General features: G+C 44.1%; 1 protein-coding gene across 1 annotated transcript in view; it reads right to left on the bottom strand.

The window, feature by feature from the left end:
* Nucleotides 1-2,090: 2,090 nt before the first annotated feature.
* The window catches only part of TAFA3 (TAFA chemokine like family member 3), a 99,795-nt gene continuing 76,867 nt past the window's right edge, over nt 2,091-25,018 (bottom strand). The window contains exon 4 of the mRNA XM_066624671.1: nt 2,091-2,396. Within this exon, the coding sequence (XP_066480768.1) occupies nt 2,091-2,396 (306 nt within the window). The remainder of the gene's footprint in view (nt 2,397-25,018) is intronic.

Raw genomic sequence — 25,018 nt, 5'->3', positions numbered from 1 at the left:
TATTTATACGCATTACCTTGGTGGCAGTGTACAAGATGCAAGGTCAGCACTTAGTGGTGACACTAAGGGGCTATTGCGTTGCTACAGGACTGCAGCAAGTGAAAAACAAGCATTCGCGTTGGCTGTTATATGAACAATAAAATGGTTTTATAACACTGAAGTCAAACCTCCTGAAGAACAGATCCTTGGAATTTTAAAACAGGTGACCACGATGCATAGTCAACCAGCAGCTTGGGATGCTAGAGAAAGGCAATGCCATGTATTTATTAGGAACGGATATCAATAAATATTATTTATGATGTTCTAGTGCAGGGGTGTCAAACTCATTTCATACCGAAGGCCAAACAGCATTCATGATGCCTGCTGAGGGCTGGAAGTGATGTCATTAGGGAGAAAGTGATGTCATTAAACAGGTCATAACCATAAACAAGCACTTTTTCTCACTTAGGAACTAATTAGCTGCAAACGACAGAAGAGAAAATATGCAAATCGTGATCATATTTCAAGATATGGGGGAACCCAAGTTTCATGTGGGCTGCCCTTTCTGCAGTAACACCTCAACACTGCTCAGCAGCTGAGAGCCTGAGGGCTGGATAAAAACCTTCCGTGGGCCACATCAGGCCTTATGTGTGACACCCCTGTTCTAGTGTTAGAAGCCACCAATCAGAATCATGTCTTCTCCAGTATAGTTGAACATGTAAAGACGAGAAAAAGACAAGGGTGAGTCATAAAGAACAAGCAAAAGGAAACACAATATTACCAATTCTGTATAACCTGCATATACATTCTAAGGATAAAGCATTAATCAAGTAATGCAGCAATCACTGCTTTAAAATGTGAAGGTTAATCCAAGATGCCTCCCACTAAAGGAAGTCTAATGCTGAAAATACTGTTGTAGACAAGCTGCTTACATCTCTTACAGCCCAATGCTATCCAGGCCTTGTTTAATACTGCAAATACTGTTGTAGACAAGCTGCTTACATCTCTTACAACACAATGCTGACCAGGCCTTGTGCTAACAGAACTCATGCTCCATCCGTGCAAGTCTCAGGTTGCTGGTGCAGCAGCCGCTCCAATGGCACACAAGCTGGGATCACCGGCACAATTGGTTGGAGGCTGTGAGTGCTCACCAACAGCTTCCAGAGACTCGTCAGAGCAGGTAGGTCAGTGGAGGTGTTCCATGCATTCCAGTAGGACAGAGTCTCCAAATTGGAAACCACTGTGTCCTAAAAAAAAGCCTTCCCTGTCCTGAGTGGCACTTACCATTTTGCCATAGCACCAGGTGTTATTCAAGCTGATCTGGGCACAGGAATGCAGAACAGTAAGCATTGCTCAAGGGGGGGGGGCTTTTTTCAAACCCCATGTGCCAGCGTTTGGAGAACCCTGCAGTAACCGGTTGGGGTTGGGTATTGGGACTAGCTGGGGACATGTAAAGAGCACTATGGGGCAGATAGCAGAAGCAGCAGGGCTGATATCCTATGCCCCTTGCCCAGGCTCGGCATGCCCACTTGGACCTACTCTGGCCATCCAAAGAGCTGGCACAGATTCAGGTAGGCCCGTTGGGGACAAGGATTCAGCAGATCAGGTAAATGTTTTTTTACTTCCCCCTCGATCACTGCGTTGTCCCTGGCTGGCCCATAGCTTGAAACGAAGGCTGCACCAGCACTGCTGCATGCTCTCAGCCGGTCCAGAATACTATTCAGTGGGCTGTTAATTCAGAAAAAGTATGCAGAATTCATTTTCCACCCACAAAAGGTTTTTTCATGCAGTAGAAATGTATTTATATCAAAGAACGCCTGTCTGTGTCAAAATTCTGTAACATTTAATTGGCTAATTAATAATGTACAGCTAAGTCAGTTTGACTACAACAGACAGCCGCACGATATGTATGTTATGTCTTTTATCACAAGCAACAGGTTCAAAGGCAGGCATTTTGTGGTTTATTTAGTCTTCAGAGTCCAGGTCCTGGCATACTACTTTGCCACATAGCTGCAGAGGAATCTTAAAAATATCATAGGAGACCAGCAATCGGGGGGGGGGGGGGTCAAATCACATACAAGTGTTTATTTATTAAGAGCCCAATCCTGGGCTCAGCGCACTGGCTCACCACCAGTGCACACTGTCGCAAACGGGACGTAAGGCACTTTGCGGGTCATACCACTGGGCGAGTGCCGGTGGTAGCCCAGCGCTGGCCAGTGCCGGGCTAGCACCGGGCGGGTGCCCAACCTCTGCTGCTCAGGGGTCGCACAGACCACTGAGCAGTGGAAAGGTAAGCAGGGACATGGGGGAGGCGGGGAGGTGGTGTTCCGGGGAGGGTGGAGGCAAGTGGAGAGTAGGCGGAGGGTGGGGGAGTGGCGTGTCCAGGAGGTGGGGAGAGAGCGGGGAGGGAGGTGAGCCTAGGGGAGAGAGCAGGGAGGGAGGGAGATGGGACTGGTGGAGTGATGCTCCACCAGATCTAAAGCCTCCATGTAGGGCTCGCCGCCTTGCATGGAGACTCTTCATTCACTGCCCACCTTTGGGTTGGTGGTGAATTGAGTAGCCCCATTGTGGGGCTACTGTGCTTACCCAGGGGAAGGGGATGAAAGTCCCCTTCTCCCGAGGTGCCTCCGGTGGCTGCCTTGGGTGTGCAGGATGTGGCAGCAGCCATTTTTGGTGCCGCTGCAACCACGCGCCCTGGGCAGCTCAGGATTGGGCTGTAAGACATTTATACACCACTTTTCAGGCAACCTCACAAAGCAGTGTGTCTAAACACAAGAAAATGTTATGTTTCAGTAAAACAGCAAAACAAAGCAATGGAAAAGCTTTCTAAAGCGCTTCTCAAATTGCACTCTGACAAGCTGTTCTCTCTTCTCTCTCCTTCACTCAGAAGATGGTTCTTCAGTTGCCCAGTGGGTCGTAGTTGGGCATACAAATCTGATTGGCCAGTCAGGTTAGGTACATGCAGTTATCAGAAAAATTATGCTGAGTGAGGGCAATGCTTCCTTTCTTCACTTTGAATTGACTTTGGGACTATTTATAGTGCAGAAGTGGCCAAACTGAGGCTCACAAGCCAATGTGGCTCTTTGACATACAATGTAAGGCTCACCTGAATATGTCAGCTGAGCTCCTTTTGAAATCACAATTAATATAAAATGTAAATTTAAAAATTTTTCAAGCTTTATAATTATTATCAGGTATTAACTTCCACTGGATTAACAAAGTCAGTTTAATGTTCATGGGAAGTAACTATATTTAAGAATTTAAATTCTTCTTAAATATCGAGGCTCTCAAACATCTGGAGTTTATCGTATGTGGCTGTCATGTTAAGCGAGTGTGGCCACCCCTGTTGTAGTGCAAGCCAATCTCACTGTGCTTCTGTTATCCCTGATTGGTTGGGATCACTTCAGGAAGAAAGAAAATGCTGTCAAAACTGTTTATCGCACCAAAAGGTAAAAGAAAAAGCATGCTAAACGGAATGTTGTCTAACATTCCATCTGAGCACCCCGTCTGGCCTCTGCAGCATTCATGGGTGGAAATTAGGCACCATTCTAGTTAAAAAGCTGGCATGGACAGAGAGTGGCAGTAGTGACATCTGCAGCCTGGGCCCTCAGTTCACTGTGCACCTACAGTTAGAGTCTTGTGTTTGTAATTACTTTTGTGCAGCATTTAGCAGTTGCAGACTTACCATTAAGCCCAATGGGGCAAATGCCCCAGGTGCGAGCCTCTAGGAACCCGGGGAAGACTCTCTGAGGCTCCCGACAAGGTCAGAAACTGAGATTCCAGTTTTCTAGAAACACAGTTTATAGTGTTGGGGAACCTCAGAGAGGCTTCCCTGACGCAGCCCTGGGTCGCGCAAGGCTCCATGAGCCTTAGGTAAGTGGTGGGGGCAGCTTTTCACGTGGAGGGGCAGCAACAGCCCGAGGGGGGGGCGCCTTTGCCCTCATGGACCTTTGCCCTAGGCGCAGGTCTGGGGAGGTCCACTGCTGGCATTCAGTGACTTTATATACTGTCCGAAGCCTTGTTCAGACAAACATAATTAAGCAGGTATGTCGGCCTAGCAGGCACACTCTAGGTCTCCCCAGCATTGCATGGACAGCAAGATGTGATTTTTGTTTGTTTGTTTAAATAGCACTTAATGACAATTGTAGTGATGACTCAGGAAATGGTCAAATGCTAGTGCCTCTGCAGGTTCCCCAAACAAACTGAGACCGTGCAGCAGTCCATGGCCCTTGATGCCAAAGATAGCCAAGCAACAAAGAGTACATACTAGAACATCACCTTTGATCGAGAAGATTATGTTTTGTTTTTCAGCCCTGGGGCAGCCAGCCAAGGCAGAATTTTATTAGAAAGATCATTTTACGCACACAAGCTACATTTAAACGAGCTCTTCCTTTCGTCCAGAATAGGAAAATGGAAAGGGAAAATTCATGGACAGTCTTCAATCAGAATTTAAAAGATTCCCAAAAAGAAGAACGCAGAAGAAGTAGAACCTCAATGCTGAGACAGCAACTTGCAGGAGTTTAGGTGTGGGATGATATATTTTTAGTAGATACTCTGCCTTGTTGTATGTACCTTTTCCTTGGCTCCTGGAGTTCTGGCGTGACTTGAGTGAAATGCTTTTGCTGGGAAATCTCTGCCCCTTGGATTAACCCCAAGTAATGTGACAGCAGAAGCCCTGGCCTAGAAATAATGACTCATGCGTAAAGACAGGAGCAGCGCACAGGGCCTTGTCAGTTCTAACTCAGTGAGAAAAAGTCCTCACTGACCTACTGAGAATAATCAATTAAAACTCCCAGCTCCATTAGCACTTTCTCTAAGAGCCAGGATAAGGAGCCAGTTGGGAAGAAAGGCTCCTCTGCCACAAAACATACACACACCACAATGGCACCAAGGCCAAGGAGTTTAAAAGTACTGCATAGTCTCATTTTTTTTATCAAGCTACTGAATCAAGCTTAAATTGCAGCACTGTTCTGGGACACATGGCAAAGACCCCAAACACTTTCATCTTTCTTCTTATTAACGGGAGAACCTAACATGTACTGGGTGAATGATAGTCTCTTCTTCCTTAATGTGAAAGATTTTACAGTGCTCATACTGAAAGTGTCATATAATACAGGCCATCGTGTTCTGCCCTTTAAAAAAATCTGCAGGTAACACCTACTATGTTCCCATTTGGGCATCACTCCTGTATCTAAAGAGCTTCATCTCAACCTATTGCTGTTCCCTCCCACTCTTTTCTTTCTAGGAAGAAGGCTAGCATCCTGCTGCTTTTTGCATTACAGCACCCCCTACTAACTCTGACTTGGTCTTCCAACCACATCTTTCATCCTAGCCATTTGATTTATTGCAAAGAGAAATGCACCATCTTCTATAGCAGGGGTATCCAAAGTTATTGGCAGGAGGGCCACATCAGCTCTCTGACACTGTGTCGGGGGCCAGGGAAAAAAGAATTAATTTACATTTAAAATTTGAATAAATTTACATAAGTTTACATAAAGGAATATATTAAAGACGAACTTATATGAGTGAATGAAGGTCTTGCAATAGCTCAAGGCCTATAAAAGACCTTGCACAAAGCAAGGCTGGCCTTTCCTTTGCTGCCACTACCGCATCACAGACATGAAACAGCAAGAAGTGGAGGGAGCCCTCATCCCACAGCTCATGTGAGAGGTCAGACAGTCACCCTCATGCTGGGAGCAGTTGCATTGGGCCAGTGCGGGCTCCAACAAATCTCTGGAGGGCCAGAGGCTCATTGGAGACTGGGGGCTTCCTGAGGGCCGCATTGAGAGGCCTTGAGGGCCACATGTGGCCCCAGGGCCGGGGTTTGGGTACCTATAGGCAAAAAGCTGCATCTGGAAAAGTGAAAACTGAAGGAGTTCGTATACAGCAGGGGTGTCCAAAATTTTTGGCAGGAGGGCCACATCATCTCTCTGACACTGTGTCAGGGGCCGGAGGAAAAAATAATTAATTTACATTTCAAATTTGAATAAATTTACATAAGTTTACATCAATGAATATATTAAAGATGATCTTATATGAATGAATGAATGTCTTGCAATAGCTCAAGGCCTATAAAAGGCCTTGCACAAAGCAAGGCTGGCCTTTCCTTTGCTGCCGCTACCGCATCACAGACATGAAACAGCAAGCAGTGGAGGGAGCCCTCATCCCACAGCTCATGCAAGAGCTGTGAGAGGTCAAACAGTCACCCTAATACTGAGAGCAGTTGTGTTGGGCCAGTGTGGGCTCCAACAAATCTCCGGGGGGCCAGAGGCTCATTGGAGACTGGGGGTTTCCTGAGGGCCACATTGAGAGACCTTGAGGGTTGCGAGTGGCCCCAGGGCCGGGGTTTGGGTACCTCTGCACTAGAAAGAAAAGTACGGAATTCTGTAAGAACAATGTCTAAATCAGTGGTTCCCAAACTGTGGGTTGTGACCCAATATTTGGTAGATCATGGAGCAAAGTCTCAATTGAAAAAATAAGTGATGGAAAGATCAGATAACTCAATGCCTGAAGCCCTGAAGCTATTCAAAAATCATATAGCTAATTGCCCTGCAAAGAGCTCATCTCCTTCAGTTTGCAAGCCTTTGAAACTATAGGGTGATATGTGTTTGAACATCTTTTTTCTGCTTATTCTTCTGCTTATTATTATTATTTGTAAATAAAAATATTATTTCATTCTATATTTCATTCAATAGATATTCTATATTTTTTTAAGTCTTGTATACCTATGTGGGTCCTGATAGAGTTTCATTTTAAAAAGTGGGTCCCCATGCTAAAAAGTTTGGGAACCACTGGTCTAAATAAACAGGCTTAGGATCAGGGTGCCAAACTAGTGTCACTCTGAACTAGTTATGAAAGTTACTGAAAGGTCTAACCGGACCAAGAGGGACACACTCACCGTCTCCAGTCCCTGGCAAATGTCACCCACCAAGGCAGCCAAGGCTGTGTCCATCAGGACTGAACCTGGACTGAAAGGGATCTAGATAATCCTTTTCATTCAGGACCCTCTGGAGCTGAGACATTACTACCTGCTGAATCACTTTGGATAGGAAGGGGAGGTTATATACTGACCAGAAACTACCCAATACAGTGGTGTTTAGGGAGAGTTTTTTTCTGAAGGGTGATAGAACCTCACGTCACCAAGGATAGATTAGCTACCCTCCCCACACACTTGACCAGACCACCCAGGGCCAATCTTAGACGTAGAGGTGTTTGAGAATGGTGTTTTTTGTTGTTGCTGTTTTGCAGATTTCATGGTTTGAAAGGCAGACAGTGGTGTTTTTATTACAAGTTCTCATTTTTATTAATTTTAAACACTTTAAAAGTGTGCTGGGTAGGTGGATATAGGCAATATAGTGTCAGCAGATGCAGCTATAGTATTATTTCTAACTGGAAAAGTAACTTTTTTAATTTCTGGAAAATATATTTTGTTTATTTTGATATTTTAAATGGTGATGTTTTTTGTTTTTAACAAAAAACAAAACAAAAAAACCTCTACTTATTAGTCACAATGTGCAAGAGTCAAGTAGGCAAGTGGGTGGCCTCCCACTCCAGAAGATCCTATCCACAATGGTTAGTCATTGGCTTGTGGGATGCCACAGGGGTCTATTCTGTCCCCCCATGGTGTTTAATATCTACAGTTCTACTTGAAACGGTTGGGAGAGGTCATCTGGGGAACTGGGGTTAAGTTCGTTCCACCAATATGCTGATAAACCCAGTTCTATCTTTCCTTTCCACATAATTCAGGAGTTGGGTGGGTTGTCGGTATCTTGGAACATTGCCTGGAGGTAGTGAGGAATTGGATGTGGGTTAAAGCAGATTGGAAGAATATGCTTAATTTATTTCTACATTTGTATCCCACCTTTTGCCCCCAAAGCCCTGTAGTAGCTAACAAGACTGAATAACAACTAAAACACTTCTTAAAATACAAGCAAACACAAAAATAAGAGATAGAAAATGATGCAAACATCAACAGAGCAGCAGCAACAGTTCATAAAAACGCATTCCAATTAAAGATACACCAAGGATCTAATGCAGTGTTTCTCAAACTGTGGGTCAGGACCCACTAGGTGGGTCCCATTCATTTCAATATTTTATTTTTAATATATTGGACTTGATTCTACCATGGTATGTGACTACATTTATGGACATGTTACAGACTTGTACTTTTAACAAGCTATTATGTATATCATTTTAACAATGATAGTAAATGGAACTTACTCCTCGGAAAAATTGCAGCCTAGGATTGTTAAAACATTTCCTGCTTGATGATGTCACTTCCTGGAATGACATCACTTCTGGTGGGTCCTGACAGATTCTCATTCTAAAAAGTGGGTCCCGTGCTAAATGTGTGAGAACCATTGCTCTAAGGCAGGGGTGCCCAAACCCCGGCCCTGGGGCCACTTGCGGCCCTTGAGCACTCCCAATCCGGCCCTTAGGGAGCCCCCAGTCTCCAGTGAACCTCTGGCTTTCTGGAGACTTGCTGGAGCCCATGCTGGCCTGACACAACTGCTCTCAGCATGAGGGCGACTGTTCAACCTCTCGCCTGAGCTGTGGGATGAGCGCTCCCTCCACTGCTTGCTGTTTCACATCTGTGATGCAGCAGCGGCAGCAAAGCGAAAGCTGACCTTGCTTTGTGCAAGGCCTTTTCTAGGCCTTGAGTTATTGCAAGAACCTTCATTCATTCATATAAGTTCCATCTCTAATATATTCATTTATGTAAATTTATTCAAATTTGAAATGTAAATTAATTCTTTTTTCCCCGGCCCCTGACACAGTGTCAGAGAGATGATGCAGCCCTCCTGCCAAAAAGTGTGGACACCCCTGCTCTAGTGAATGTGCTTATATTAGTATCCAAAGACATTTATTATTGGGTGTTTTGCCTCTTTTGCAAAACTTTCCTTTTAACTCCTGAACTTCCATGCTAAATGGCCATCCTAGATTGTTCTGATGGAGGAGAATTGCTCCAGGAGGAGACAGAGCCTCTCAACTTCAATGCCAGCTTCCTCTGTTACAACTATCCAAGTTAGCACCATCTTTTAGAACATCTGCGGAGAGATGTGCTTCGTTTCCGAAGTGACTAATCAATTGTTTTCTCCGTTAGTTTGCATTTGAAGATTAAGGAACAAACAAGCACAGAAACTGCAGAAGACAGCAGCACAGTGGAACACCGGGCAGGCAGCCACATGTGGTGGAACCCTTTGATTGCCAAAAGGCATTCTGAGCTGACTCTCACAGCCTGATCTTCAAACAGATGCACTGCTTTAGGGGCATGAAAAATTCACTGAGCAAAAAGCCCCAGGTGTTTCCTCACCACTCTCATCTGCCTCCTTCCATGAAGCACTAAAGGTGATGAACACCTGGTGGGCAGTCCACACACAGCACAGCAAAGTGTGCAAGTTGATGGACATTTTTCCAGAAATATGCCCCACTGTGGTCAATGGGTGCATAGGATGGCAGCCAAATGCTGTTTGCATTCTTTTTCTGAAGGCTTTATGTTCTGGCCTTCCTAAACAGCCCCAGATTACATCCCTTTTATGCCACCTTCCCCCCCCTCACTGGCTACTACCCCTCCAATAAGCCCCAAAAATCAAGGCTGGTTTTTTGTTTTATTTGTAATAAAAGCATAATATAATTGTAATAAAAGTTAGGAAGTGTACAATTGCTTCCACTTGAGTATCTTGTTTACTGAATAATGATAAATCCCCATTTGCTCTGATTTTCATCACTGAGCACACTCTACACACACTTTGGCTTCCCCCAGACAGCCGAACAAAACAGCCAGTGCAGTGTACCCAGGCCCTGTTGCTATAAAAAGGGCTCATTGAGTGCCATTGCCTTCTCCTTCACAGGGGATTGGGACCATCCTGAAGGCAAAGCGATTAATGATTTGTTTTATCAGATGCCATCTTGGCTTGTTTTAAAAGTTACCCCGCAAAAACTAGGCAAATGCATACAGTATTTTCAATAGTTGGCTAAACTAGTTAAACGTTTCCTGGAGAACAGCTTCCTGTCAGCTTTAAATATCAGGCACTGAACTGATAGCTCATCAACACTTACGGCCCAATCCTAAAGGTGTCTCGTGCCACCAGAACAAGTGTTCCAGCTGAACTAGGAGCTTTCTAGTTGTTGCAAAAGGCAACATGCTGGAGCATGCAACCTGACCGCTGTCACTGGAAGTGGCAAGCAGCCAGCTCAAAGCACCACCTGCTGGAATGGGAAAGTCAGCGCAGGACTGGGAGGGGGGTAGAGGTGTGTGGAATGAGGCGGCGTTGGGGGCAGGGAGGAGAGTGGATTGGGACTGGGGAGGGGTGGGTTCAGAGGCGGCCGTTTTTGCAGAATTCTAACTCTCTTGATCCCCGTACCCAGGCACAAGTGTATTTGCATCAGTGATGTTGCTGGCACAGGTCCAAGTTGACCCAGTAGCCCAGGTTATCCTGTGGCAAGGGAACAAATGTTCCCTTACCCTGAGAATGTCTCCAAAGGCCAAAACTCCTCCACGGTATACAGTGGGTGCCACATCGGTACCACTGTATTGCTGCAGGAAGTTGTTAGGATGGGGCTGTTATTCTCATATCTGCTTTTAATCTCGGTTTAGTGACACTGTAGTTGTTTGCACATAAAGGCTCAGATTACAAATGTCAACTACTTAGAGACTGCTCATTTGCATTATGAGTTGGAAACCCCTACCCTGCAACTCATACTCTTTATAATTAATAATGAGACATTTTTTGACCTGATGTCCCACTTCGATGTCTGTAGATAGTATCATCCAAACCAGCCAGCTACTGTCTGCAGTCTGGTTTCATGCTACCGGTATAGGGAGAACACTTACCACCCTTGTACCTCAAGTGTCTAATCTCCCTGAATAACTAGAGATCAAGAGTGACAATTTTATGAACTGGTTGACAGAAGTCTTCTTCTGATGTCTGGCATCCCATGGACACCATACCCAGGAGCATACCCAAAAACTTAGGTGAGCAGGAGGTGGAGCTTAAGTGTGCATCTGTCCCCAGTGTCACCTCTACCTGCTTCTTAATGGTGCACTGGGTGCTACTATTGTCATTGGGCCTGAGGGTTTGGGTGCTTGGCCACTGCCCCCACACCACCCCTGCCAAGAGCAGTAGAAGAACATGTGTGTGATAAATCATCATTCACATGCCCCAAACCTCCTGACACCTAAGATGGCATGCCAAAGGTAAGGAACCGATGATGTGTCAGCCTCTGCTCCTCCAATGGTCTACCACAGCACTTTTTCCCCCTCCACTGTGTCTCTTCTGCCCTGTTCCCCTTTTCTTCCTCCAATCTAGGAAGTGGGAACAACAACAATGGAATTGTATAGGTGGATGGAGTTGGCTGCCCTCTACCAATATGCTGCCTGAGGCAACAGCTTCAGTTGGTTGGGCCTCATGGATGGACCAGCCCTGGCCATACTTAACATGCCTAGAAGCAAAAGATCATGAGCAAACAGTGGTGAAAAGAAATGAGCATGGTTATTGACTGTGGAAACACAGCTGATTCATTATGCAGGATTTGAGGAAGCAGGGACAAGCTGAGGCCTCCAAAGGATGGAGAGAGGAAGGAAGTAGGAGCCCAAGAGAAAGAAAAGTGGGAATAGTTGATTATCCACTTGGTCTATTGGCATTGCCACACATTCACACATACTCTCATCATTTGGTCTTAGCATTACTTTAACCCATTTCTGCCCAGCCCACAAGTGACATTTGATCCCTATGGTGTATATGCAACGTGGACAGAAATGCTTAACTTCTGAGGAGGAGGAGCCAACAGTGAATGAACAGACATGTCCCAGGAGCTCCTGAGACAGTTTGTTTTCCCCCAAATACTGCAGGTCTGAAGAGGACCTGAAGATCTTTGTTAGGAGAGACAAGGTCTTCATTGGTGCAGGTATCTGGGAAACTGAAAGCCCGACCGGGGGGGGGGGGGAGGGCTTTCTTCTCAGAGGAATCTAAGCATTTGTGACAGTATTGGGGGGTGCAGTGATTTGCAATCAAGCTGCTGGCTCCGTGCTGAGATGCCATATGGAGGGGGGAAAAAAGTGTGAAGTGTAAAGTTTAGCTGGAAATTTAAGATAAGCAAGTGTTAATATTGTCCCTGGCTCTGATTGACTGATTTGGCCAAAGGCCCTGGATATATTGGAGGTGTTAACGAGAGACTTTTTAAGGAGGTTGAAAGTGCTCTTTTTCTCTGTCGTGGAATAAATTGGTGGTGGATTATAATTACAACTATAACTTGGGTGTGAACTAAAATCCAGAATTATTCTTGGACATAATTGGATATAAATATAATTCTCATTAGATTTGAAAGAGCTTTGTTTTCTCTGCACCAGAGACAGTGAGACTGTTTTCTTTCGTTTTGTTTTTCTGTCCGTTAATCGTACTGGACTGTTATCTGCAAGAGGTATGTAAGGAATGCAGATGGCAGAGTAGTAATGACGTGGTGGAAGTGAGGAGAATAATATGTTGTGGACATCTAGTGGACTAGAGAGAAATAGCAAAATGGACTCTGTTCCAGAAATGTGGATACAGAAAATCTTGATTAATACGGAGAGATTGCTTGTTATGGAGTGACAACATTATTATTATTATTATTATTATTATTATTATTATTATTATTATTATTAACAGTATTTATATACCGCTTTTCAACTAAAAGTTCACAAAGCGGTTTACAGAGAAAAATCAAATAACTAAATGGCTCCCTGTCCCCAAAGGGCTCACAATCTAAAAAGATGCAAAAAGCTCAGACAACAGCTGAATTGGTTCTCGCAGATTCTAGCCAGTCTGGAGACTCTTTCCCAACAGATAGGTGTCTGTAAGGAACAATTGGAAGATGTGAAGAAACAAGTAGAAGAGAAACATGGGAGTGAAAAAGCGAACAAGGAGGAAAATCAACAGGATAATCAACAGGATGAAGAAGAGGCGCTGATGGAGATTAAGTAAGATAAGATGGACAGAGTAACAGGAGTGCACAAATCACAAAATTTGTTGGAACAGGAAGGAGAAAATATATCCCAGTTAACTGGAAGAATGAACACACCCTATATAAGAAAGTGTGGATTTATCAGATTCTGTTATAGAGATAAATTATTAGAGATATTACAGGAGAAAAAATTGAAAGTAAGAAAGAAAAAGAACCCTGAGGGGTAATCTGAGCGTTAAAGAAAATTGGAGGATTTATTCAGCTAATAACAATGGTCCAAAATTATTTGAAGAAAAAAAAAGAAAATGTATGAAATTGATAAATATGAATTAGAATGTATTAAAAAATATAACTGGAAATGTAAACATGTGGAAGAATTGTTTTATATGTGGTTATTATGTCCAAGAAAAAAAGGGCAATTCGATTGGAGAATTAGATTGGAGTTGAAATAGCTGAGGTGATAATTTTGGTAATTAGATTATTTTGTTTTAATATTAATGAGCAATTGAAGTTAGTTTACACTTGGTAGAAAGTGAATATTTAGCAAATATAGTTTAGGGCATTAGGGAAAATTTATTGTATATTATATAAATAAATGGATAAATCAATAAGAGGTAGAAATAGATGAGTAAATAGATTAGGAGATATAGTATGCTTAATTAGTAATGGTATATGGTATTTAGCACTCCTAAATGTATGTTATATGTTTGTATGTTTGTGTGTGTTAACTAAAATAAATAAATAAATAAATGAATAAATAAATAAATAATTAAAAAAAGAAATGCTTAACTTCTAACACTTGCTATTGGCAAAGGGTTGTTTACACTGATGACTTTGATTTCATCGGTATGTAGTGAGTAGCAAGTTAAGGCCTAAGGCTACCATCCAAGACACTCTTTCAGGGAAGTAAGTCCCATTGAGTACAGTAGGATTTTCATCAAAGTAAACCTACATAGAATTGTACTGTCAAACAGCTCTCAGGTACCAGCAGTCTCTGTGGTGATTTTCAATCAGAACCCCATATTCAGAGAGAAAGACTTCACATAATAAACAAGTTAATTCTTAAATTCTGGTTTGTTTTCTCACTGACGCATTGTTTTTATTTTTTAGGTCTAGACTCTTTTATGAAGGGATTATGTACAAAGGATAAGCCAAAAACCAAATTCAACAGCACACAAACCTTTGTTGATGCAGAGAGTTAAAAGTAAATCTCAAATGAAAACCTGAAAAGAAACAAAGAGCAAAGCCTGGCATGTCCTTCTATGGCCATTCAATCATGCTACTTTCATTCTTTGGCTACACTAACTGAGCAATGACACCTTGAAGAGTTAGATTGCAAAACCTAAAGTCCAGTGAAAGAGACTTTTGGAAGCACACCAGTTTAAAAAAAAAAAAAATCTCCAACTATTGTGCCGGCTGTTCCTGCTAATTCCCTTCTACCACATCTGAAAAGTCTGAAAAGCAGCCAGATAAATTATTTACGCTTACAAACAACTGATCAATGCAAAGCCAGACAGAGGTCACTCCTTGGACAAGGCAACATCTTTTCAGACTGTCAGCCTCACCAAAAAAAAAAAAAAAAAACTCATTCCCATTTCCCTAACAGTGGCCATCATCCAGCAAGGCACTTAAGACTGCCCCAGTGCCCCTCACTTAAGAAGCATATGAGGAGCTTCACTGATGTCAAAGGAGCAACTTTAGAGTTTGTGATACTCTCTTCTCCCAGAACAGGAGGTTATGTGCCTTTATTGGCCACCTAAAGTTAATGGGTACAAATTAGTTCATGCTAGGGGGAATTTGTAGCTGTTGAATTTCTGAATGTCACACAATAGTTAATGATACAGAACCTTTGTTAGAAATATCTCCATCACACAGGTCCATCTGTTTGGAGGTTCTCAAATAACTATGCCAGGGTTAGGAAGGAACCATAAGTTGCCATTACAGCAGGTGTAGCCTGAGGAGGTTGAATTCTAGTAAGGAACCTCTAGAATGATTCTAGTGGAATCTGTTCTTATTAAATAAATGTCTATAAAAGACAAAAGGACTTGTTGCCTTGTGTGCTCCCTGAGGAATTTGGTAGGCCACTGTGAGATACAGGAAGCTGGACTAGATGGGCCTATGGCCTGATCCAGTGGGGCTGTTCTTATGTTCTTATGACTGAAAACAAATTGTTTTCAACACATTACAATAACTAATTTCTTCAGATATACTAAAAAGAAAAGAGCTGCAGAACAGATCTTGTGGATTTTCTTACTTGGATGCATTAAGTAAGAGATGTTTGTACATAACACAGTCAACAGCCTCACTGTGGGATAGATTGCAAGACTTTGTGAATGCACATCAACAATGAAGAAAAATGTCATAATTCATTTCTACCATGGTGCAATCCATGAGCAATGAGGGCCTCAGCCCCTTAAAGCCAGAATAAATCAAGGGCTACCTGGACTCCATGCAATATAATAGATTGGCTATTGTCAAGACATCATCTTCTGCTTCTGCAGCCAACGTGAATGAGATTTTGATGAAAAATAGTTTGATTCTATATTATAATTGTGTCACTCACTTACAATGGAAAGGACATAAAGCAAAATGCTGTTAACTAGTATGTTTTAGAGTCTGGAGCTGTAGAAATATCTGATCTCCGTAGACTCTCAGCACCACTTTGGATCTCTTCCTCTCCTTGTTCCTCTTATATTCCGGGCTCTCCAGAGGTACTTCTGTGTTAATTATCTTTTCATGTTTTATGCATCAGAATAAACTTTGCCACACTGTGGGTACACCTATATTCTCTTTTATAGCTTAAAGTCCAATGGAAGAAAACAATGTGCTAATGGACCTAACAAATTACTTGAAGAACAAATAATGCTTCCAAACTGATCTGTTTCTGCCTGGCTAATATGGCTCCTTGGCTCCCACTCAGAAGGGACATATGAGCCTGTTCACAACTTCTCCCCCCCCCCCCCAGCCTTGCTTTCACTGAACATCTAAGGGGCAACAAAAGCTGTGCCTACCAGCCTCACTGCCTTAGCTTAAGGGAATAAGGTGAAGATTGCAAGGGGAGTCTACATATACACAATTATACATGTATAGGCTCTCCATATGATCCGGCATGTCATGCTCCAAGAATCCATGCAAAAACAGCCATATGAAGGTGAGTTACCCTAGCAGATTTTCACCCAAATGCATGGAGGTAACTAGTGGGCACAATCCCATATGACTTTATAAAGCTGCCTTATAATGAACAAGATCATTAGATTATACAGGCAAGTATTGTTGACATCAACTGGTAGTGACTGTCTAGGGTTCTCAGATGGTAAGTCTTTTCTCAGTCCTACCTGGAGTTGCCAGTGATTGACAATGGGACTTTCTAGGCAAAGCAGGATGTCTACAGTGGAGGTGTGGTCCCTCCCACTTTTGTACAATATGTTCACTGAATGAGTGGAGAAACAAGAGGATTCTGGATTACAAATGATCTCATTTAAAGTTCCTTACTTTTCCAAAGCAGTGAGCCCTGAAACCTGTCATCTTATTAGTGTGCTAAAAACTTTCTGTTGAGAATTGCCTAGCACTCCCTCTCAAGTTTTTAGGTTTGCTTAAGGGAGGCATCTTAGAAATGTCTGGTGCTGACATTTCTTCAGTTCCACCTTACATTTCAGTATGAGTTAATGGAGTTTTGCTTCCTACCTTGACAAGTCTCTGACCTACTTTTGCCAAAATATTTGACTTCACTAATGAATCATTTGGAGGAGATGCCTAAGTGTCCTGAATGTTGTTTTTGTTTTTTTTCCTAATAGTGGCTGGGGCTGGTCTGGGCTGTGAAACAGAGTCTGACCACAATGAGAAGATGGGAGGGGGAGGGGTTTAGGATGCTGTCCCACCACAGTTTCATTCATGATCTCATGACCACCACTTTAATCTTCATATTGCTGTAAACTTTGTCAGTGTTGTGCCCTTCCCAGTTTCCCAAGCAGTGAGGAGTTCCAGGGGTACGTCTGCTCCCTTTTGATGTGATGTAATGTGATGTGATGGAGACTTGTGTAATAGTTGCTTCATTTACAAATAGATAGCTAGAAGATAGGTGGAGGCTAGGAAGCATTCCTGCAGGACAGAAATCCTCTACATCAGATCTCTCGTAGGGTGAAGAAGCCCTAAACCTTCAGATTACCTATAGCATCTCTTTCATATACACTGATTTTCATATCCACTCAGCTTGCGTCAGTCCCTCTGCTTAGCCAGACAGGTGTCATCAGGGACCAAGGACAAAGTTACAAGGTTTCTGGTTACATGGAGCATGTAACTACATGCATGTAGTTATGAGCCACTTTCAGCCCTTCCACTGACCCACATAGGTTGGGCAGGGCCAGCTTCTCATTTGAGGAGGTCTTTGGCAAAATGCTTCTCTCTCCTTCCTGAGGGGGACCCATAATTTTGTGATAGGCTGGCAAATGGGAGAGAATTGCTCCACTGCCACCATGTGAAGGCTAGGTAATATTGGGAGCAAAGGGATTGGCATTGGGCCCTGCTTAACAATGGATAGCCCTAACACCAGCCATGAAGTGGGGAGGGCAACTCCACACACCACTCCACACATTATTGAATGTGTGGAGGGACTAGTGAAAGAGGTTATAATCTTTTCTGATGGACAGCTGGATTTGCATCAGTTCAGTACTGCAGAATTGCAAATAACTATTGAAGGTTGTTTAGTGAGCTGGCAAAAAATTAAAGGAACATTTTTGGTCTGTACTGTATCTCATTATCACTTGAAATGTCAGCTATACAAACAATTGTTGGCTCAAACAATGCAATATTTATATGAACACTGGAAAAGCTTGCAATTCCTGAACCTAGTCTAAGGCTGCAATCCTATACACAGTGTCCTGTGAGTAAGTCCCATTGCACACAATGGAACTTACTTCTGAGTAGACACACATAAGATTGCATTCTAACAGCCAAATCCTAACCTGCCCTGGAGTGGACAGGTTGCCTTGCCTGCATCCAGAGCAGGGTTCGGGCAAAAACAGCTTAGCCCAGGGCAAGGGAAATCACTTCTACTTACCCTGTGTTGCACTGCAGCAAAATGGGGCTATTTGGATCGGTGTCACCTAAAGAGGTGGCACAGATCTGAACAGCCCAGAGTTGCCCCAGGTTGCCCAGGACCGGGGTTAGGATCTGGCACAAGTGCCGGTTCCTGGACCTGCACCCTACTCACCCAGTGCCCGCCCACAGGCCCACCACTGCCTGTCCTCCCCCTACCCTGAAATGCCTCCTCCCCTCCCTCCCCATGTCTCCCCAGACCCCCACACCAGCCTGACTTGGCTGGCACGGGTTTACCTCATCCATCAACCCAACAGGGCTTGGGCTGGCGTCTGGAGGCCGGTGCACAACCGTGCTGTGGCCTCCCTCCTCAAATGGTGGAACAAATGTGCTTGACGACACTTTTGCAATGCTCAAGGGACTTGCGCCAGCTGAGGGCACCCTCTGGATTGTGCCCTAAAACACATAAGGGATACAAATTTTCATGTTCCACCAGAACACAGAACACACACAGGACAAACACAGTGAACTGACCCCTTACCCATAGATAGGGCTGAGTATATTGCACATAAAATTCCTGGAAAGTTCAGTTCATGTACAGAATCTGGTTCTGAGTACAGAATGCAGCATTCGGAGCATGCCATCATTTATTTCGAAAGAAAACTTGGTATATTGCATCATATACTTAGCAGGAGGAGAGCAACTACACCATTCATCCCAGTGTGGCATCTCTCCCGATGACTACTGCTGGTATCTCTTTTTGTCGCTTTTTAAAATAATGAGCTTCTTTCATTTGACAGAACTATTTTTTCCTTCAGTGGAGTTATATAACTACTTTTTGTTGAAAGCAGTATGGGAATATTCTTGCTAATATTTTTACAACTAATACCACTAAGGATGCAATATGATATGTATTTATGTGTGAATCTGACTGCAATCCCAACCATATTTCCTGGGGAATAAGTTCCATTGAACACAGTGGAATTTACGTTTGGGTAAACATGCATAGGGCTGTGCAACACATGTCACTGAAGATCACTAAAGATAACCTAATTCAGAGCAGAGTGTCAAGAATCTACAATTGTAATGATGCACATGAGTTTCCAAAAGCAAGTAGACCTCCTCATCGCCAGAGGCAGCCCCTCCCCCCACAGCTTGTTCGGATGATATTTTAAAAATATAGTAAGAACATAAGAACAGCCTCACTGGATCAGGCCACAGGCCCATCTAGTCCAGCTTCCTGTATCTCACAGCGGCCCACCAAATGCCCAGGAAGCACACCAGATAACAAGAGACCTGCATCCTGGTGCCCTCCCTTGCATCTGGCATTCTGACATAGCCTATTTCTAAAATCAGGAAATTGCACATACACATCATGGCTTGTAACCCGTAATGGATTTTTCCTCCAGAAACTTGTCCAGACGCTTTTAAAGGCGTCTAGGCTAGACACCAGCACCACATCCTGTGGCAAGGAGTTCCATAGACCGACCACATGCTGAGTAAAGAAATATTTTCTTTTGTCTGTCCTAACCCGCCCAACACTCAATTTTAGTGGATGTCCCCTGGTTCTGGTGTTATGTGAGAGTATAAAGAGCATCTCTCTATCCACTCTGTCCATCCTCTGCATGATTTTGTATGTCTCAATCATGTCCCCCCTCAGGTGTCTCTTTTCTAGGCTGAAGAGGCCCAAACGCCGTAGCCCCAGCCCCGTAATCATCTTAGTCGCTCTCTTTTGCACCTTTTCCATTTCCACTATGTCTTTTTTGAGATGCGGCGACCAGAACTGGACACAATACTCCAGGTGTGGCCTTAACATAGATTTGTAAAATGGCATTATAATATTAGCCGTTTTGTTCTCAATACCTTTTCTAATGATCCCAAGCATAGAATTGGCCTTCTTCACTGCCGCCGCACATTGGGTCGACACTTTCATCGACCTTTCCACCACCACCCCAAGATCTCTTTCCTGATCTGTCACAGACAGCTCAGAACCCATCAGCCTATATGTGAAGTTTTGATCTTTTTGCCCCAATGTGCATGACTTTACACTTACTGACATTGAAGCGCATCTGCCATTTTGCTGCCCATTCTGCCAGTCTGGAGAGATCCTTCTGGAGCTCCTCACAATCACTTCTGGTCTTCACCACTCGGAAAAGTTTGGTGTCGTCTCCAAACTTTGCAACTTCACTGCTCAACCCTATTTCCAGGTCATTTATGAAGAGGTTGAAAAGCACTGGTCCCAGGACAGATCCTTGGGGCACACCGCTTTTCACTTCTCTCCATTGTGAAAATTGCCCATTGACACCCACTCTCTGTTTCCTGGCCTCCTACCAGTTCCCAATCCATGAGAAGACCTGTCCTCTAATTCCCTGACTGTGGAGTTTTTTCAGTAGCTTTTGGTGAGGGACCGTGTTGAACGCCTTCTGAAAGTCCAGATATATAATGTCCACGGGTTCTCCCGCATCCACATGCCTGTTGACCTTTTCAAAGAATTCTATAAGGTTCGTGAGGCAAGACTTACCCTTACAGAAGCCATGCTGATTCTCCCTCAGCAAGGCCTGTTCGTCTATGTGTTTTGAGATCCTATCTTTGATGAGGCATTCCACCATCTTACCCGGTATGGATGTTAGGCTGACCGGCCTATAGTTTCCCGGGTCCCCCCTCTTTCCCTTTTTAAAGATAGGCAAGACATTTGCTATCCTCCAATCTTCTGGCATCGTGGCCGTTTTGAGGGACAAGTTGCATATTTTAGTCAAGAGATCTGCAACTTCATTCGTCAATTCCTTAATAACTCTTGGGTGGATGCCATCAGGGCCTGGTGACTTATTGATCTTTAATTTATCAATGAGGTCTGAAACATCTTCTCTTTTAACCTCTATCTGACCTCTTTTAACCTCTATCTGACTTAACTCAGTTAGGAGGGGCCATTCGGGCAGCGGTATCTGCCCGAGGTCTTCTGCCGTGAAGACAGATGCAAAGAACTCATTTAATTTCTCTGCCATCTCTAAGTCTCCTTTCATCTCCCCTTTCCCTCCCTCACCATCCAGAGGGCCAACCGCTTCTCTGGCGGGTTTCCTGCTTCTAACATATTTGAAGAAGCTTTTATTATTCCCCTTAATGTTGCTGGCCATGCGTTCCTCATAGTCTCGCTTGGCCTCCCATATCACCTTCTTACATTTCTTTTGCCACAGTTTATGTTCCTTTTTATTCTCCTCATTAGGGCAAGACTTCCATTTACGGAAGGAAGCTTCCTTGCCCTTCACAGCCTCTCTAACTTGGCTGGTTAGCCATGTGGGCACCCTCCTGGACTTATTCGAGCCCTTCTTTCTTTGCGGTATACACCTCTGCTGGGCCTCTATTACTGTTGTTTTAAGCAGCCTCCATGCACTCTGGAGAGATTGGACTCTTTTCACCCTCCCTTTCAACCTCCTTCTAACCGGCCTCCTCATTTGAGGGAAGTCTGCCCATCGGAAGTCAAGGGTTTTTGTTAGAGATTTGCCTGGTAATCTTCCCCCAACGTGCATGTCAAAACAGATCGCAGCATGAACACTGTTCCCCAATGGCTCAGTAACATTTACATCTCTAACCAGGTCCTGCGTACTGCACAATATTAAATCCAGAGTCACCTGTCCTGGGCTCCATGACTAGTTGCTTTAAGCCACAGTCATTTAGCACGTCAAGAAATCCAGTCTCCTTATCGTGACCAGGACACAAATTGACCCAGTCAATATGAGGATAATTGAAGTCCCCCATGATTACAACCCTGTCCCTCCTTGTCACCTCCCTGATCTGTTTCCTCATTTCAGGGTCCCCATCCGATTTCTGGTCTGGAGGACGATAGCACGCCCCCAGTATTACATCGCTGCACAAGCCTGGTAATTTAACCCACAGAGATTCTACGGTGGAGTCGGACCCACCTTCAATCTCTACTTGAGTCTACCCACCTAACATAAACGGCCACCCCGCCTCCAACACGCCCCTGCCTGTCCCTCCTGTAGAGTTTATAGCCCGGGATTGCGGTATCCCACTGATTCTCCGCATTCCACCAGGTTTCCGTTATGCCCACTATGTCAATGTTTTCCCTTGTCACCAGACATTCCAGTTCTCCCACCTTTGCTCGTAGACTTCGGGCATTCGCATAAAAGCATTTGTACATGGAATGCCCCAGGATGGGCTGCTTATTCGCTCCTTTGTCCCCGCATCCTCTCATTGTGCCAAACTGTCTATCACATCCCATCACGCTACCTTTCCCAATTTCTTCTCCTACTCTGCCTTTGTCTTGTTGTTCTCTAACCTCCCCATTCTCATCCCATAGGGATGAGGAGTCCCGAACCGGATGCCCCTCGGCTCCTGTCGGCCTTCCCCCAGGGATCAGTTTAAAAGCTGCTCTGCCACCTTTTTAATGTTATGCGCCAGCAGTCTGGTTCCATTCTGGTTCAAGTGGAGCCCGTCCCTCTTGTACAGGCTCAATAGTATTCTATTTGGCCCAATGTTTTTGTTGCCTAGCCAGGCTTGCAAAATCAGTTGCATGGGCAGGGGGCAGGAGCAGATTCAGCAGAATTTGGGTAGATTCTTTTCCATTGTCAGTGTGCACCTCCTGTAATCCCCCCCCCCCCAATTTTAAAATTTGCATGCACTTTAGAGCACATGCTTCCTGTTTCTGCTCCTCAGCAGCTTGACTGCTTAGAAAAGCAGCCAGGCAGGCAAAGACAAGGAAGAGTGCAGCAAAGTGATCTGGAGCCTCCATTACTACCACTCCTCCTTCCTCTCGCTGGCACATTCATCCATTGCCACTGCCACTCTCCTACTGCTCCTACTTGGCCCTGTTCAACCAACTCTTTGTTTGAACAGAACCATACAAGAATATGAGAAGAGGCTGTCAGCCAGCCCAAAAGATAAACTAGAGGAAGGAGGACAGGATGGACATGATCCCTTCTTCTTATCTGCATGGCCTTCTTCCTGGGTGGGCAAGAAGGAGAAGAACAAGAGCAATCCTATTCTTATCCTGATTCTTCTTGTAGCACCTCTGTTGTGATGGCTGGCTACTGTGGCACTGGAGGAAGAGGTGGGCTGTCATGGCCTCGATCTCTTCCTGCTCGCTCTCAGCTGAGTGAGCAGGTGATGAGTGCTGAATGAAATGGTTGGCTGCAGGGGTGGCTGGCAAACACATGTGCTGGATACCTCATTAGGTCACTTCCTCCCTCCAACCTTCTGCTTGAATCTCCTGCTTCAGTCAGCTGGGCCAGCACTGAGGTTCATACCTTATGTTTCCTTTGTCCTTTTATGCAAATGCAATGCAGGGGAATGCAGCAAGCTCTGGCTGTAATTTTTGCGCTGGAACTATTCAGAAATGTGCCTACACCTATACAAAATGATGGAGCCGTATAATTCCAGCCACAATCCACAGAAAAGCATCCATGGAATTAAAAGTTCTAGGCCAGTAGTTCCCAAACTGTGAGTCGGGACCCACTGGTGAGTCACAACCTGATTTCTGGTGGGTCACCAAATGGTGATGAAAAGATCAGTATCTGATTGCCTCAAGCCCTGAAGCTATTCAAAAACCAGATACTGTAGCTGCTAACTACCCTGCAAGGAGCTGGGCTCCTGCCGTTTGCAAGTATGTGTAAATAAAGGGACATAAATGTCTGTGGGTCTTTCTTCCTGGTTATTATTACTTATAAATAAATAAATATCTAGATCTCCTTTTTTTAAAGGCTGGTAAACCTAGGTGTGTCCCAATACAGCAGCCATTTTCAACCACTGTGCTGTGGCACACTAGTGTGCCACTAATGGTCTGCATGTGTGCCGTGAGAGTTTGGGGAGGGTCATTTGTTAATAGGGCCAATGGGGATGTGAGCTCTCCACCAACAGCATGGTGTGCCTTGTCAATTCTCAAAAAACTGATAGTGTGCCTTGATAATTTTAGTACCTTGTCAGTGTGCCGTGAGACGAAAAAGGTTGAAAATCACTGCAATAGAGCGTCATTTTAAAAAGTGGGTCATGGTGCTAAAAACTTTGGAAACCACTGCTCTAGGTTCATCTCAACATCACACTGAAAAAGGAACATCAGTGTTTCCAAAGCTTTGCAAATATAAAAGTTTTCCAAAGACAGCAGTGAAAAATACTACACTAGGGATTTGGAAAGAAATGTCACATGACTTTCTGGAAACAAAATACTAGTTTTCCACCTTCTGGCCACTATTAAAAATCTCAATGTTTACCATAGACTGCTGCTGTTATCACCCCCAAGGAAGGGAACCTGCATTAAAAAGGGGTTGGGATAGCAGTAGATGTAGGTTCACAGCAAGTCTTTCTATACATGTTACAATACAATTGTGGCACATTTTAAACTCAACTCATTTTAAACTTGTGCATTACTTGGGGGGGGGGGCTCCCATTTCTTTTCTCCTTACTTTTGTATATACATAATCCCCTTACTGATACACAAATTCAGTCCCCTAATATGATTGTCCACCCTTGACTCTTTGTCTTGGCTATTTCCATTTTAAAGGAGCAAAGTTCCATTTGGGGAGGTGATCAGCACAGCACTGCCACATGTGTATGCCTAATTTCTGTGTGTGAATGAGCCCGTTCTTACTGAGATTCTAAATGTTGATGTTGTGCTAACTCTGTTGTTACTTACCTCGATGACATTCATGACTAACGAAGCTCTAACGGGACCACCAGCATGGTCTTGTTACAAGGTGGGACATTAGATTTAAAAAGAGATTGGATGCATCTTTATTTCTCTGTTCCAGTCCTACCTGACAGATGGATGAGAGGCAGATGGACTGCTTCAGGACACAAGAAACCAGCAACCACACAGTTGATCGCACCTTGGATGCTTTGAAATAGCAATAGAGTTATCTGAGTCTTCTCGATAATAAACAACCTTTTTATTCCATGACTGCACTCACACTGATCTAGATCAGGGATGTCAAACTCGTTTCATATAGTGGACCGAATAGCATTCATGGTGTCTGAAATGACATCATTAAGCTGGAAGTGACATCATTAAGTAGATGATGGCCAGAAATAGGCACTTTATTTTTACATAGAAACT

The sequence above is a fragment of the Tiliqua scincoides genome, chromosome 4 (genome assembly GCF_035046505.1).
Source record: "Tiliqua scincoides isolate rTilSci1 chromosome 4, rTilSci1.hap2, whole genome shotgun sequence".
Taxonomy (NCBI): Eukaryota; Metazoa; Chordata; class Lepidosauria; order Squamata; family Scincidae; genus Tiliqua; species Tiliqua scincoides.
The sequence above is the reverse complement of the archived record's forward strand: the minus strand, read 5'-3'. Positions and strand labels throughout refer to the sequence as shown.